The sequence below is a fragment of the Aristolochia californica genome, unplaced genomic scaffold (assembly GCF_029961685.1).
Source record: "Aristolochia californica isolate CCGP_79_NKW_82.1479 unplaced genomic scaffold, dmAriCali1.0.hap1 SCAF_2, whole genome shotgun sequence".
Classification (NCBI taxonomy): domain Eukaryota; kingdom Viridiplantae; phylum Streptophyta; class Magnoliopsida; order Piperales; family Aristolochiaceae; genus Aristolochia; species Aristolochia californica.
This window is the reverse complement of record NW_027181881.1, coordinates 4,662,534-4,678,126: the sequence shown is the minus strand read 5'-3', so window position 1 is coordinate 4,678,126 and position 15,593 is coordinate 4,662,534. Positions and strand designations below refer to the sequence as shown.

Here is a 15,593-nt window from a genome sequence, read left to right as displayed (position 1 = left end):
CATCATCATCACAGAGAAGCACTTTGAGTTTTAGCTTGAGAGGTTAGAAAAAAACACTTGTAAGTATGTACGATTTTTCTTTATAAACTATTTCATCTTTATAGTGGATTATTGCAGCGGTGGAAGATAGGACGTAGTCTTACCTTAAGGCGAACCTGTATAAATCTTATTGTATTTTCGTGGTTGTTTTTTCCTTTCTTCAACAATTATTATTATTGATCTCATTAGTTTGTAATTAGGGTGTATGATTTCTAACAGCTTTCATCTCCCATGGTGGGATTTTGAACGTCTGGTGCAAAGGCGAAGTAGACGAGAGAAAGAGAGGCCCAAAGCGTTGAGTTCATCTAGGGAACTAATAATGCCACTTTTATGAGCACGAATAGTCTCTCTGAAAATCCCATTAGCCTTCCTATTTATGGATTCTGGCTTCTATGCTCCATTAAAAGAGTTGTTGAAAGGTCATACAATTCTTAAGCAGCAAATGTTGAATCTTATGCTGGAACTAAGAAATGGATCGACATCGTAGATTGCAACAGTGCATCCTCGGAGCTGGAAACAAGATTATGAGGAAAGAGTCATGACAACGCCTAACCCAGGTTCATTCCCCAACAATGACACGAGAGTGATTTCTTTGTTGATCGAGAGGTTGTAGACCTTGATGGTACCATTGGTGGAGCTGAAAGCAACGACAAGGTTTGCCACAACAACAAATTTGATGGGCTAAAAAAGGGTTCAAAAGACGTGATGTCAAGGATCAATCTTTTGTGTATGATAAAGGGATAAAAAGGACGATACCCAAAACCGGCTCTGATACCATGAGACAATAGTATTTTCAATATTGATTATTTAACAAAGTTACATATTTTTCAATATTGATTATTTAACAAAGTTACATATTTTTCAATATTGATTATTTAACAAAGTTACATATTTTTCAATATTGATTATTTAACAAAGTTACATATTTATGCATGAAACAAATACAATTACACCTATAAATCAGGTCCGAATCAAATCCTCCCAATCTTAACAAAATATTGATTTTTTTTCCGACAACCTTAACAGAATTTTTACTTTCCTATTTTTCAAGATTGTCTTTAACAAAGTTGGAGAGGAAATTGTGTTAGTCTATTTTACGAGACGAGAACAAACCGCAATCAACACACGCCACTAAAAAGAGCCTTGCGCTTCGCACAAGGGAAGCATGCTGAACCTACCACTAACACAGGTAGCGTTGGTTCCGGTTGCCAAAATGTTTAATCGATACAGACGCAGCTATTTGCTTCATCCACAATGTTAAAATCTATAAAATATTGCAGTCAGATCACTGGGAAGAGTCGAGTAATTTTAACATCAATTCGGTAAAGTGAGAGTATAATACTCAGATAAAAGTCGAGTCAAGAGTCTCATGCTAAAATTAAGAATCAAGCTGCCGCACCAGCGATCAGCGGTAATAGGACGTGCCTGCAAACGCGCGTCGAGGCAGAGAATCCAACTCAGGAGGACTACCTCTTGAGAGAGTCCGTCTCCTGTCATACTCGGTGGGGATGTACCTGTCAACTTCATCAACCCTGGATTGGGTATCATACGCAGTCCGTGCCCTGCCTGCATATAGTAAATCATTTCTATCAACTACAGCACCCCTGCCTAGCTCTCCATCCAAAGGCAGCCCCCTGTTCATGCCATATCCATATATACGGCCAGTAGCAGCAGGAGATGGCTGAGCAGGCACTCTCCAAGACACTGCTTCTCCAAGACCTATGTAATCTCTATCAACTGCATGCGTCTCCCTCCGTGGGGATGGAGGATAACGTTCAGGTGAAATGGTTTCTCTCCTAGTTTGCCGAGGATATGGATCTGAAGAAGTAACACCAGGTCGGTATTGATAGTGATAACTAGGGTCCAAGCCTAGAGGAGGAGACACTTGAGGAGGTGGATGTTGACTTGGAGCAGTTGGTTCACGTCCAAGACCAAAAGCTCGATATTCTTTCTCACTCAGGACAAGTGGATTACGGGGGCGCATCACTTCTCTGTGTGATGGACCTACCTCACCTTGCACTCGAATTGATTCATGGCGGGTTGAACGATTATGCTCCATTGGATATTCTGGTGCAGTATTATAATACCTCCAGACCTCATTGACAGAATTTCCTTCCCAGGCCATTAACTCCCTGGGTAGTACTGGGTATTGGGCTTCCCCTGGTGGTCCTTGATACAGGGTTACTCTTCTGCTCTCTATCTCCGGAGGGGGCAAATGGCTTCGAGTTTGAGGTGCTTTTGAATGAATTCTTGGTACAGGCCTGAAGAGTTTGGTCAGCTTCTTCACCTGTAAGTACAATCGTATGAGGAGACTGAAATTAAAAGGTAATAGCTTTGCATGTCACTCGGGAAACGCAATCTTTGTGGATTTAGTCCGACACACCTGGTCAAACGTAAGTACGGTCCTGAATTTCTGCTTCTCATCATAGTTTTCTCTAATAGCCTTCTTAAACACACTTTCCGGCAGTGGCAAACAATCATCATGCACCTTAAACCGGACCTGCCAACACATTGCCACATATTTATACCTAAAAAAATATAAAATCAACACTAGATAAGGAAACGGGTTCCAGAAGCTTTTAAACCTGTGCAGGAAAGGATCCTTTGAAAGCCTTTGGCTCAACTTTAATACCACCAGCACCTGATGCCTTATAAATCCCATACAGCAGCTTGAGATCAAAATCATATAGGAAAAGCTTCATACCAGGTTTGATGTTCTCTACAAGTTCTTTTTGGTTCATAGGAAGACCCATGACCATATATTGGAAACAATCCGGCTTGGTCTTCCCGTTGCACATGAAAATCAATCCACCTAGTTTTTCTTTACCCTGATGCCTCTCTCCATTAGATAACTTATGGTCAGTACTACTTTGTTTCCTGCGTTCATGTGCAGTCCCAGCCTCATCCCTAGCTTTTCTCTTAGATGACATGGTATTACTGGTTTCTCGGGTCTTGTACGACCCTAGATTTTGTAAGTTCGATTTCTCTTTCATTTTCCTCCTCTTTGTGAACTTTTTGGATCTTGTGTCAGAAGCTACTACAATTTTTGAGGAGCTTTTGCCTTCTGATTTTTTTTCAATTTCTTCTTTCGCAGTATTACCTTCATCTGTCTTTGATGGACCACCATCTTTAGCTGGAATACTTTGGGTTTCTTCATTGTTTGCAGGCTTGTGGTTTTCAGAATTTGGAGCAGCCTTGGGTTCCACAGTTTCTGCATTGTTCTTCTCCTTTTTCTTTTTTAAAATTTTTTGCTTGGGCTTCAATGAGTTGGGAGTACTTTCAGATGATATGGGCTTTGGGACTTCAGTAACATGTCCAACCTTCTTCTTGCGGATTCCCTTACCCATGATTTACTTAGCTCCTAAAGAAAATGTATTTTCTGGAAGAATGGAATGAGTTGTATCAGCTATTAGTTCAAGCAACAACTGAACTAGGACATCAAAGAGATTGTTGCAATGACTGCACCTGGTTCAAGCAATGCCAATCACACAGTTGACATTAACATACTAGGATTATACCATGAAACAATACAATCGACTAAGAAAAACTCTGAATGGATGTCCAACATGACATAATCACTACAAATGAAGGCTAATATTTGCTTGTCTCAATTGATCATGTTGGCATCTGCTTAAGAACAACTCTCCCGCTTGAGAAAAGAAAGAGCCATAACACGTACAAGTAGTATCCACATGATAAAGTTAGCTAAGTAAGAACTTAGAAGAATTTGAAGCAGAATAATAAAAATATAAGATATGGCTCAAGGGGTCACACAGCCAAAATGAGGCAATATATGAATGGAACATTTGTTTGCGTTTTATGAGGAAAGGGTTCTGTCTTAATCAGTGGATAGTATGGACTTACACATCCAAGTAACATAAACTCGAAATGGAAGATAAAAAAGCTAAGAGGAAATCATGAAGCATTTTAGCAGAGCCAGCGGCTAAAACATGGGACTATATGAAACAGATGAGATAATAGCAACAATCTACCCCATATTATCAGTTCTACCAAAGCACCTTCATTAAGCGCAACAAAACCCATATTTTGCTTTTGCTACTATAAGCTTAATGAATATTTTATAAGGCAAAATCAGCCTTGGAGGTTACTAAGTTTGACATAAAGAGATGAGTTTAGCTGGGAATATCATGTTATGAAAGAATGGTTTTTGCAATTGATTGAGATTTTGGATTAAGAACTGCCTTTTGTCCACCTCCTCTGTTCTCTTCGATGGGACACGTAAAGCTCTATAGCACTTGGTCAAAGAGACCCACTTTGCTTCCTCTTCTTCAATATTGTGAAGGAAGCTATACACTTGCTATTTAAGATGGGAAAAGAGCTGGACTGGCTTAATCCAATTGCTGATCATGCTAACTCAGATGTTCTCATCCTTCAGTTCCTTAAAATAAAATCTGCTTTGTGTTTGAAGTGTGATGCAAGTAGTGAATTTGAAGGTCTTTTCACCTTTTTTGTCTCAGGGCAAAAAGTTAAGTGGGCGAAATTTTCTTTGTTTGGTTTGTTGCTCAACCCCCAACTCCTACCTTGAGCTATCTCTCTTTCACCACATTAACAACCAGGACTGTAGAAAATACTGTTTTTGAAAGATGAAGAGCAGTTTTCCTCCTCAAAAGGAAAACTAGAACCAAAAAGTAAGCTCCTTTCTCAAAAGTTTGGTGAACCCCATATCCTTTGCAGTTTATTATATCCGCCTTTGGTGTCCTTGGGTAGCAGACTACATGGAAGTTGAGCTAATATCCCGGCTGAAAATTTTCAAAGTTAGGTTCTTGGGGCCCCTTCCTATTGAATGTGATTCAATGGTGTTTCATAGGACCCCAATCTTACGGGTATACAGCAGAAAAAGAAGGACAAATCAGGTAGAAGGGGGGAATGGGACAACTCAGCACCCAGTGTGGCAGATCCATCTAGCAGCAGCAGCAACGGGACTGTCCCTTAAGGAAAATTAGTTATGGGAATAAGGAATAAAGGGGAAGAAGTTGGCAGAGAGAAGAAAGGGACAGAATAATCTGCAGAGAGGGAAGCTCCCAGACGCTCGAAGTCTGGAGAGGATCATCTTCATTGGCTCGGTGACAACAGGTAGGCCCACTGTAGCTTTGGTCTCCAACACTCTGGTATCAGAGCAAGGTCAGGCTGGGTATGGTAAGATCGAAAGATGGAAGGCCACATGGAATCAGTGGAAAAGGAGGTTTCGAAATTGAAGGGTGGAATGGAAGAACTCAAAATCGACATGAAGTCGATACGAGAGCTTCTGATGGACCTCCGGGAAGGGATGAGAACCAAGGATAAGTTATAGATGGGAGAGACATCGGCAGCTCAAGATGAGCGACGCTTCGAAGGAGGCAATCGAAGAAAAACAACCATAGAATAGAGAGGAAGGAGATTGGAGTAACCTTTTTTATTCCAATGAAGACCCATATGGCTGGTTCTACCGTGTCGACTGGTATCTTGCCGTCAACGCCATTAAAGACGAAGATAAGATCCCATCAGTCATCATTGGCCTGGAGGGAAGAGCTCTGAACTGGTTTTAGATGGTAGAAACCAGAGCTCCGATGCATACCTGGTCACGGTTCCAGTCAGCCCACCTTCAACACTTCAATCCATCGCAAGCTAAAGGTATAGAGGTTCTCCTCGCACTCTGGCAGGATGACACCGTCGCCACCTACAGGAAGCAGTCCGAGCTCCTATTAGCCTTGCTTGTTGAAGCCTCAAACAAACTTTTTATGACAACATTCATCAACAGCCTTCGAGACGATGCGCGGGCCAAGCTCTAAGTCAACCCGCCCGAATCTCTCATCTCGCTGATGGAAGCCGCCTACCAAATCAACAAGTGCAACTCGGTTTTGGGCCACACGCGTGAGTTTAAGTGGCATGGGCCTGGGCATGCAGAGACAAGGTCGATCGTGGGAAAGATTGGTCGGTCTTCATCCTGGATCTTGCTTGGCCCCGAACCGATGGGGTTTTCCCCTTCCACTCCGGCGACGACGTCCATAAGGCCCAACCACCGTTGGAAAGACATCCAACGGTGACGGCACGACGAGACTTCTCATACCGATGAGTTTCCGACACTGAAGTGCATGAGAAGAGGGAGAAGAGGCTATGCTTTCGCTGCGACGAGGAGTTCTCTCCTGGACATCATTGCAAGTTGCGACAACACCACATAATGATCGTCGCCGACAAAGAGGACCCTCTACTGGACCGTGACAATGCCCCTACCGAGGATTTGGAACCCCTATTCACAAATTGGTCACACTATCCCTCAAAGCACTTCACGGAGGCATTGCTTCCAGCCAGACATTGAAGCTAAGGGGTACTATAGGGCAGCATGACATCATCATTCTGATTAACAACTAGGCACCCCACAATTTCATCAATGCCTCCCTTGTCCAAGAGTTGTGACTCCCAATCACCCAGAGCAGACCGTTTGGAGTCAAGGTCGTCGATAGGTATTGTACTAAAGGTGAGGGGATGTGCCCAAACTTAGTCTTGAACATCCAGGGAGTGGCCATTAAATAGCATTTCCACCTGTTTGTTATGGAAGTTGTTGACATCGTTCTACGAGTGGCCTAATTGCGGTTACTAGAAGATGTCTATCTCAATTGGAAAGATCTCTCCATGACGTTCATCTTCCAGGGGAAGATGGTCTGATTTCAGGGAGACCTTGCCCTGAACAGTGTAGGGTATCGACGGAGGTCATGATCAAGATTCTGGAGAAGGAAAGACAAGGATGCCTTGTAGAGTTCTATGGTCTTTCCCATGAAACCATGGTGCGGACAGAAGCGGTGACACCAGAGTTGACCTCTCTCCTAGAGGAATTCTCATAGGCGTCCGACCCCCTCCCCCCCCCCCCCCCCCCTTGGACCAATGCCGCCCAGATAGCTTTCGAGGAGCTAAAGCAGGCCATAACCACAATGCTGGTGCTACCACTACCCGATTTCTCCAAGCCATTTGTCTTGGAGACCGATGCCTCTAGCAAGGGTATTGGGGCTGTCCTCATGCAAGAAGGGTGCCCCTTGGCATTCTTGATCAGGCCTTTTCACCCAGAGCCTGCCTGAAATCAGTTTACGAGTGGGAACTGATGGCAATCGTTTTCATTGTCCAAAAATGGAGACACAACCTTCTTGGTCGACACTTCATCATGCACACCAACCAAAAGTGCTTACGTTTCCTAACAGACCAGCGACTCATGGGGGAGGAACAACAGAAGTGGATCACCAAGCTCCTGGGGTTTGATTTCAAGATCATATACAAACCTGGTATCGACAACAAGGTTGATGATGCATTGTCACGAAAGGAGGAAACTATGGAGGTATTAGCCATATCCTTAGTTTGTTCCTCTAGACTAGAAGAGTTGGAGCAAGAAATCCACAAGGATAACGGGCTTTGCAAAATTCAGTAAGAGCAGCTACTTGACAGCAAAAGCCTCTCACCTGATCATATCGCTTGGTGTATAAGAACTGCGTGGCGTTGCCTTCCTCTGCTACTTGTATACCCTGAATCCTTGAAGAATTCCACTCTACCCCTTCTAGGGGACATTCAGGCTACTACCAGACCTACAAACGGTTGGCCAACATGGTCTACTGGATAGGCCTCAAACATGATGTGCAGAAATTCGTTACTAGCTCTAAGGTATGCCAACGAAACAAGTACAACATGCTCACTCCAGCCTCGCCCCCGTCCCCAACCAGGTATGGGAAGACATTTCCATGGACTTCCTTGGTGGACTACCAAGGGCTCACGGGGTCAACACTATCTTCATGGTTGTGGACCGGTTGACCAAGTATGGCCATTTTCTCCTCAATCACCCCTACACCGCTGTCCAAGATGCTTCATTGTTTGTCTGAGAAATCATACATCTACATGGGTTTTTGTGGGTCCATTATCTCGAATCGAGACAGGGTATTCATTAGCACCTTTTGGAAAGAGCTCTTTAAGCGATCAGGTACCCAGCTACGCATTAGCTCCGCCTACCACCCTCAAACAGACGGCCAAACCGAAGATGTCTATCCACATACCTCTGTTGTTTTCTAAAAAGTCACTCTGGACATTGGCCTAAATGGATAGCTTGGGCAGAATTCTGGTACAACACCACCTTCCACCAAGCCACAGGTATGACACCTTTTCGAGTTTTATATGGTAGGGACCCACTAACACTACTTCAGTACTCCCTTGGCACATTCACGATAAACGAAGCTGACCAACAAGTTCAAGACGACGAATGCCATCCTAGAGGAACTGAGCTCAATTTACACAAAGCTCAAGCTAGAATGAAGATACAAGTCGATACTAAATGAAGGGACATACACTTTCAAGTAGAAGATCTTGTCTATCTTAAGCTATAGCCCTACCGCCTCCGCTCCTTGGCCCGCAAACCCAATGAGAAACTCAGCCCTTGTTTCTATGGACCCTTCGAAATTCTGGCAAAAATTGGTGAACTGGCCTACCACGTTGACCTCCCATCATATGCTCGCATCCACCCCATCTTCCACATCAGCCAACTAAAAAAGCCAGCTCATCCTCCCATTTCCAGCAACCCTTGCCTCAGTGCCTCACAGATGACATGGTACTCTTTGTCCAACCCGCTCCTATCCTCAGCACCCGGCAACTCCAAGATGGCACCAATGAGGTACTTGCCCAGTGGAAGAACCTTCCTGAATTTGAGGCCACATGGGCACCTTACACCACCATTCTGACCCAGTTTCCTTCCTTCTACTTTGAGGACAAAGTGCCTCTCAATCGGGGGTGGGAATGATAGGCCCCCAATCTTACAAGTATACAACAGAAAAAGAAAGACAAAAACAGGTAGAAGATGGGGAATGGGACAACTCAGCACCCAACATGGCAAATCCACCTAGCAGCAACAAGGCAATCATTTTGTACTGATTTCGAGATCATATACAAACCCGTTACCAACAACAAGGTTGTTGATGGGTTGAAACTATGGAGGTATTAGTCATATCCTTAGTTTGTTCTTCTGGACTAGAAGAGTTGGAGCAAGATATCCATAAGGATGACGGGCTTCGCAAATTTCAGCAAGAGCCACTACTTGACAACAACAGCCACCCACCTTATCATATCGTCAAGGGGTACTTGATGTATAAGAACTACATGGTGCTGCCATCCTCCACTACTTGTATTCCCCGACTCCTTGAAGAATTCCACTCTACCCCCTCCTAGGGGCATTCAGACTACTATCAGACCTACAAATGGTTGGCCAACATGGTCTACTGGACAGGCCTCAAACGCGATGTGCTCATTGCTAGTTGTGAGGTATGCCGACGGAACAAGTACAACATGCTCAGTCTAGCCGAATTACTCCAGCCTCTCCCCGTCCCCAACCAAGTATTGGAAGACATCTTCATGGACTTCCATGGAGGACTACCAAGGGCTCATGGGGTCAACACTATCCTTGTGGTCGTGAACAGGTTGACCAAGTACAGCCATTTTCTCCTCCTCAGTCACCCCTACATCGCCATCCAGGTTGGTTCATTGTTTGTCTGAGAGGTCATACATCTACATGGGTTTTTGCAGTCCATTATCTCAGATTAAGACAAAAAATTCATTAGCACCATTTGGAAAGAGCTCTTTAAGCAATCAGGTACCCAACTACGCATGAGCATCGCCTACCACCCTCAAACAGATGGCAAGACCGAAGTGGTCAACAAATATCTATCCACATACCTCCATTGTTTTGTGAGCAGCCACCCTTGACATTGGCCTAAATGGATAGCTTGGGCGGAATTCTGGTATAACACCACCTTCCACCCAGCCATGGGCATGACACCTTTTCGAGCCTTATATGGTTGGAACTCATCGACACTACTTCGGTACTCCCTCGGCACATCACCGATATATGAAGTTGACCAAGAACTTCAAGACGGCGATGCCATCCTAGAGGAACTCAAGCTCAATTTACACAAAACTCAAGCTAGAATGAAGATACAAGTCGATATTAAACAAAGGAACTTCCAATTAGGAGATCTTGTCTATCTTAAACTACAAGCCTACCACCTTCGCTCCTCAGCCTACAAACCCAATGATAAACTCAGCCCTCGTTTCTATGGGCCCTTCAAAATTCTGGCCAAAATTGGTGAAGTGGCCTACCGCCTTGACCTCACCATCATTTGCTCGTATCCACCCCATCTTCCACGTCAGCTAACTAAAAAAGCCAGCTCATCATCCCATTTCCAGCCAACCCTTGCCTCAGTGCCTCACAGATAACATGGTACTCTCCATCCAACCCACTCATATCCTCAATACCCGACAACTCCAAGATGGCACCTATGAGGTACTTGTCCAGTGGAAGGACCTTCTTGAATTTGAGGCCACATGGGAACCTTACACCACCATTCTAACCCAGTCTCCTTCCTTCCACCTTGAGGAGAAGGTGCCTCTCAAATAAGGGGGGGATAGGCCCCCCAATCTTACGGGTATACAGCTAGAAAAAGAAGGACAAATCAGGTAGAAGAAGGGGAGGTGGGGAGGAGATTGGGGCAACTCTGCACCCAGCGTGGCAGATCCACCTAGCAACAGCAGCAACGGGACTATCCCTTATGAACAGTAAGTTAGGGGAATAAGGAATAAAGGGGGAAGAGCTGGCAGAGAGAAGAAAGGGACAGAAAAAATTGCAGAGAGGGAGGCTTCCAGACCCTCAAAGTCTGGAGAGGATCATCTTCATTGACTCAGTGACAGCAGGTAGGCCTACTGTAGCTTTAGTCTCCAACAGTGTTCAATGGTAAAAAAATTCTGTTTCAAAAACAGGTAATAAGGTACAATGGCAAGCACTAGAGAAGACAAAGAAGGTTGAGTGAGTCATCTATCAAGTTTCACTATACTTGGCCTATAATTTCCCAGATATCAGCTACCTCCATACCTTTATTATCAAGACAATCAGAGATTGAGAGCTCCTTTAGAGGATGTAATAATAGCAACTCTCCACCAATTGGCCAAGCCACTCATCACTGAAGCTACATCAGTGGCTTGTAGGGGAGATCTATTTTAGGAGAGTCTTAGTTTGGTACACTTTTTTCTTTCAACACTAACTTCACCAAGAGTGTGCTAGAGGCTCTTCTGGAGAGCCTCAAAGTCTACATTTGACAATTCTCCAAGCATCCTCTTATTGAAGGGGATTAAGCAGTCTTTATCAACTGGCTGTGTATGCCAATCAATTTCTTCAAATCTTTCATGAGATTTGAAGGTTTGTCCCATAAGAGGAAGAAGTGGACAAGACATGTTTCTCTGTTGTGCTTCTTCATAGCTTTATCCCACAATAGTAGGGTCAACCACATGAATCTCCTTTAGTGCTTAATTAGATGGCCTATTTCCCTTTCTTCAGATCTTTCTCCCCATCTCCAAGTCATTTTCAACCTTTTCTTTCCTTGTTCATCCACAACCTGAAGGTTTCTGCTTTAGGTGCACTAAGCACTCAAATGAATACACCCTGAGCCATCTCAAAAACCTCTTTTTCACCTGTTCGTGCCATACCTACATGTTCTCTTGCCACTTTGTCATGATTTCTTAGAGTATAGTTCAACTAAGGGCTTCCCTTTTTTTCAGAATAATGGCAATTCATTTTGATTACGAAAAAAGAAGAATTGAGAAAAGATATAAAGCAAGATTTTGAAAAATGAATAAAGCTAGAAAGCATAACAGAAAATAAAATAAACTACAAGCCAGAACAGAAGTAACAAAAAATCAACCTACTCAATCTATTCCATGATAATAGGAAAAGTATCACTCGCAACAAAATTTTGGAGAGAAACACCTATTCTAAGGATCCTATTAGCACTTCTGACAGCGTGAAACCACTTTTACTGGACACGCACAAAAGATGTCATAACCTCATCATAAATGACCAAAATCTCCTAGGTCGGGGTCATCCTGTTGGTACTAAATTGTCCTCTTCTAGAATTAGAGAATCATACTTTTGCCTAAAGATCCACAGACCATAAGAAAAGGACGAAAAATTCTGATGGAATGCAGTATTTTGTAGAATCAATGAACTAGAGTAGGAATAAAATATTCATTTTAAGAAATAAGAATATATTCAAAAGATAACATACATCTGTTCCGCCCTTTCTTTGAGCCAAGCCTGAAAATATTTATCTCAAAGAATTCCTACCCGAACCATCTCTAACATGGAAAGATAGCAAAAAAACACAAAAACACATCTAACCAGAAAAAATCACATGCAAGGAATGACAACAGCAACATTCTAAAACACCAGGGTAAAAACAACAGCATAAAAAAGGCAAGATTAATGACTCACTCCAAGCCAGCTCTCTTTACTAAGTTGAAATAAACACACTTCATCCATCAATCTTTTTTTTTTTTTCGAATGGCACTTTATCCATCATTCTACTTCCACTAATAGCCATAGATAAGCATATCACTTAAACACGAATAGTAAGGCAAAACTTCAACAGATCCAAATGACAGGCACCATCTCAAGACAGTACACACAGCCAAATACACTACCAACCTGCTCTCCTTTCCCAGAAACACGGACAGAAGCCTAGTTTCCAGAAGCTCCTAACCACCCATGAAAAAAAAAAAAAAAAAAAACATTCCAGTATCACTCTTACAGTAACAGGACCAAGTAAAGGCAAAGAAAAAAAAATCGCTACAAAAATTCAACAACTATAGTAAAATGCAACTATCGAACTCCATAAAAAATAAATCTACTGGGACAGCCGGCGAAGTCCAGCAAAGATAAAAGATTTAGGGTTACAACCTGAGCCGATACCTTGAACAGCAGCAAAGGGCGAAAGTTTGGCGTCAGAGAGGAACAGGGGGAGTGAATAGGAAGCTGAAGGAGAAATAGCCAAGAGGCTCGAAAACTGCAGCAGCTTAGCGAATGTTCATGGAGGAGAAATGTTCCTCTCGACGGCAGCGAACCCCGTTGGGCAGGTTCATGACTTTTATCGTTTTCGTTTTTTCTCTTATGTAGGCGCACTTAGGACCCTACTTTGAAAAGAGCTCTCCGTATTATCTCAAGAGCATGTTACTCTTCGGTTTTTGGAAGAGCCCTGCTTGAATTTATTGAAAGGACCGGCCCGGCCATCAATTCTGGTTCAGGTTCAATTAGCTTTAACTAAAATGGTTGAACCAATTGAACTTGTATTGCATTGTGGCACATAATGATTAAGATAACTTTTATGAGATTGTCATTTGAAACATATGTGGGTTTTCTTCTTGTTATTATATTAGTTTCAAAATAGGTGCAAAGGGTAAAAGACATATAACTTATGAAACCACACCATAATGTGACTTTGTTAATTTGAAAATTATATTTTCATTAACTAGAAGAACATACCCGTCTCGTTATTTCATATGCACTTCTTCATCAAGATCATCATTTAAAAATTTTCATTTTTACATTTCATGTGGTGAATATGTAAATGAAATTTCAAAGACAGAAAGGCTTTAATAGAAGCAATTCTTGTTACAAGGGCACAATTATCAAATCAATTCAATTCCTTCTTTTTGTTGGCCTAGGTGACAACTTAATAGGGGGTTTTGATTCTAAAAATTTGTGTTCATTTTAAATTAAAAAACTTTAGTCTCTTTTAAGGGGAACAAAAATGTAAAAGTATTAGTTTACTATCGATGTTCCCCTAGTCATCCTCATCACCCAATAACTCTTGTTTGAAAATTTCCCAATAACTTGGAAATTATACAAGGAATAAATGGCTCCTCTAATTGATACTTTTTAACTCAATTTTTTTTGGCAAATGAATTAATGAAAATCACATTTTGGTTATCAATTAATTAGTGAAATTGAAAAACTCAAAATAACCTAGCTAATTGTTTATTTGGCATTTTGGTTTAATCGATTAAAGGTACTTTAATTGATTAATTCCCTTGTCAATTAATTAATCTACTTTGGAAAACAAACTTTAACTTTTAAAAAGATTTCAAATCAAGTCCAGAAGGTTAACGATCTACGATAATCCATGGAGAGTTTTTGACATTTTTCAAAATCATTTAGACCTAAGACTCCTTTGCTATTCGGACTTGAATGAGTTTATTTACCTTTGATTTTAGTTGATCTCTTATGTTCTATAAAGTTCTTGAGTTCTAAATTAGACTAAGAATAAAATCTCTAGTCTTCAAATTTAGTGCAATCCACTTACCTTTCTTCTTCAAGTGGACATGTTCATTTTAGGCTTAGTAGTCTTCTTCTTGACTAGTTTTAGATTTTGTCTTTTCTCTGTACCTTTCTTTGAGCCACTTGAAGGATAAACAATTGAATTGCTTATGTACATATATTACTAGCAAAAAGTTAATGCGTTGTTATGTTCAAAACCAAGGAATTCTAGGGAATTGACTTAATTCAACACTTATTATTAAAAATGTGCCTAAAAATCAAAGCTTACAAGCTTGCAAGGTTCCATTTGGTTATGTCTTTTCTTGTGTACCCGCTTACAACCTATTAGGTCTTGTAAGACACAAACTTGAGGGGACAAGGGTGAGTGCACGGGGGCGAATAGGTTTGTGTACTTTGTTGTCAATTTTTTAATCCTTTTTGTTGGGTTATGTTTGATTCTTGTTGAAAAGAAAATATGGAAGAGTCTTACATAACTTTCATAATAAGAAGTCTTACAGAGACATAATTAATATGGTGGAGTCTTACAGGAGGAGGTCTCACAGAAAGTCATACTTAGAGGAGTTTTAGTTATATTAGGACTTATCTTTTAGTCTATATACATATTGAGGAAATCTCTATATGGTCTGAAATAATCTCCTCATGTGTGATTTGATAAATTTAGCCAAGCTCTAATACGGGTTGGATTTCATCTATGCTCAGTAGATTACTTTGTATTTATTAAAGATACACCCAAAGGGAAAGTACTTCTCGCAGTCTGTGTAGATGATATTGTCTTAACTGGCAGTGGTTCAAATGGTATTGAAAAGGCCAAAAATAATATATGTGAAGAGTTCAAAACAAAGGACCTTGGATTACTTAAATACTTTCTAGGTATTGAGGTGTTATAGTCCCAAGTATGGGATCATACTATCTCAAAGAAAATATGTCTTTGATATACTTGAGGAAACAAGAATGATTGGGTGTAGACCAACATATACCCCTATGGATTCAAATACCAAGCTATCTACAGGTTCTGGAGAAGATGTGGATATCGGAAAATATCAAAGACTTGTAGGAAAACTTATTTACCTCAATGTAACAAGACCAGATATATAATATGCAGTAAGTGTGGTAAGACAATACATGCACAAACCACAACTTACTCATTGGCAAGCTTTGGAAAAAATATTACAATATTTAAAAGGAGCTTCGATAAGAGGGCTTCTCTATAAAAACCATGGTCACTTCATCATAAAAGGGTTCTCAGATACAGACTAGGTCGGATCTTCAATTGATAGAAAATCCACTTCTAGATACTGTACAATGGTTGGAAGAAACTTTGTTACATGGAGAAGCGAGAAGCAGAATGTGGTGGCAAGGTCAAGTGCAGAAGTAGAATACAGAGCCATGACACACGCAATCAATGAGCTTCTATGGATCATATCTTTTT

The 15,593-nt window shown here is 41.6% G+C and overlaps 1 protein-coding gene across 11 annotated transcripts; it reads right to left on the bottom strand.

Moving 5' to 3' along the window:
• Nucleotides 1-1,234: 1,234 nt before the first annotated feature.
• On the bottom strand, nucleotides 1,235-12,958 carry LOC137955299 (uncharacterized). 11 transcript variants are annotated; one of them, XM_068802178.1, is made up of 6 exons: nucleotides 12,788-12,958; nucleotides 12,536-12,585; nucleotides 12,117-12,186; nucleotides 2,625-3,504; nucleotides 2,423-2,539; nucleotides 1,235-2,326 (listed from the first exon to the last, which is right to left on the bottom strand). In XM_068802178.1, exons 4-6 carry the CDS (start codon nucleotides 3,384-3,386, stop codon nucleotides 1,445-1,447), a joined length of 1,761 nt encoding a protein of 586 aa, XP_068658279.1. In that variant the 5' UTR covers nucleotides 3,387-3,504; nucleotides 12,117-12,186; nucleotides 12,536-12,585; nucleotides 12,788-12,958; the 3' UTR covers nucleotides 1,235-1,444. The 11 variants fall into 11 exon arrangements, with proteins under 11 accessions (XP_068658279.1, XP_068658288.1, XP_068658281.1 ...); XM_068802187.1 differs by having other exon boundaries at nucleotides 2,625-3,418; XM_068802180.1 differs by having other exon boundaries at nucleotides 12,800-12,958.
• Between the last annotated feature and the right edge of the window lie 2,635 nt (nucleotides 12,959-15,593).

Excerpts from the sequence above, each read along its gene's own strand:
- LOC137955299 (XM_068802178.1), bottom strand. The coding sequence starts at position 3,386 with ATGGGTAAGGGAATCCGCAAGAAGAAGGTTGGACATGTTACTGAAGTC. Across the intron at positions 2,540-2,624 it reads AAGGATCCTTTCCTGCACAG|GTCCGGTTTAAGGTGCATGA; the intron begins GTTTAAAAGCTT and ends ATGTGTTGGCAG. Across the intron at positions 2,327-2,422 it reads CCGTACTTACGTTTGACCAG|GTGAAGAAGCTGACCAAACT; the intron begins GTGTGTCGGACT and ends TTGTACTTACAG.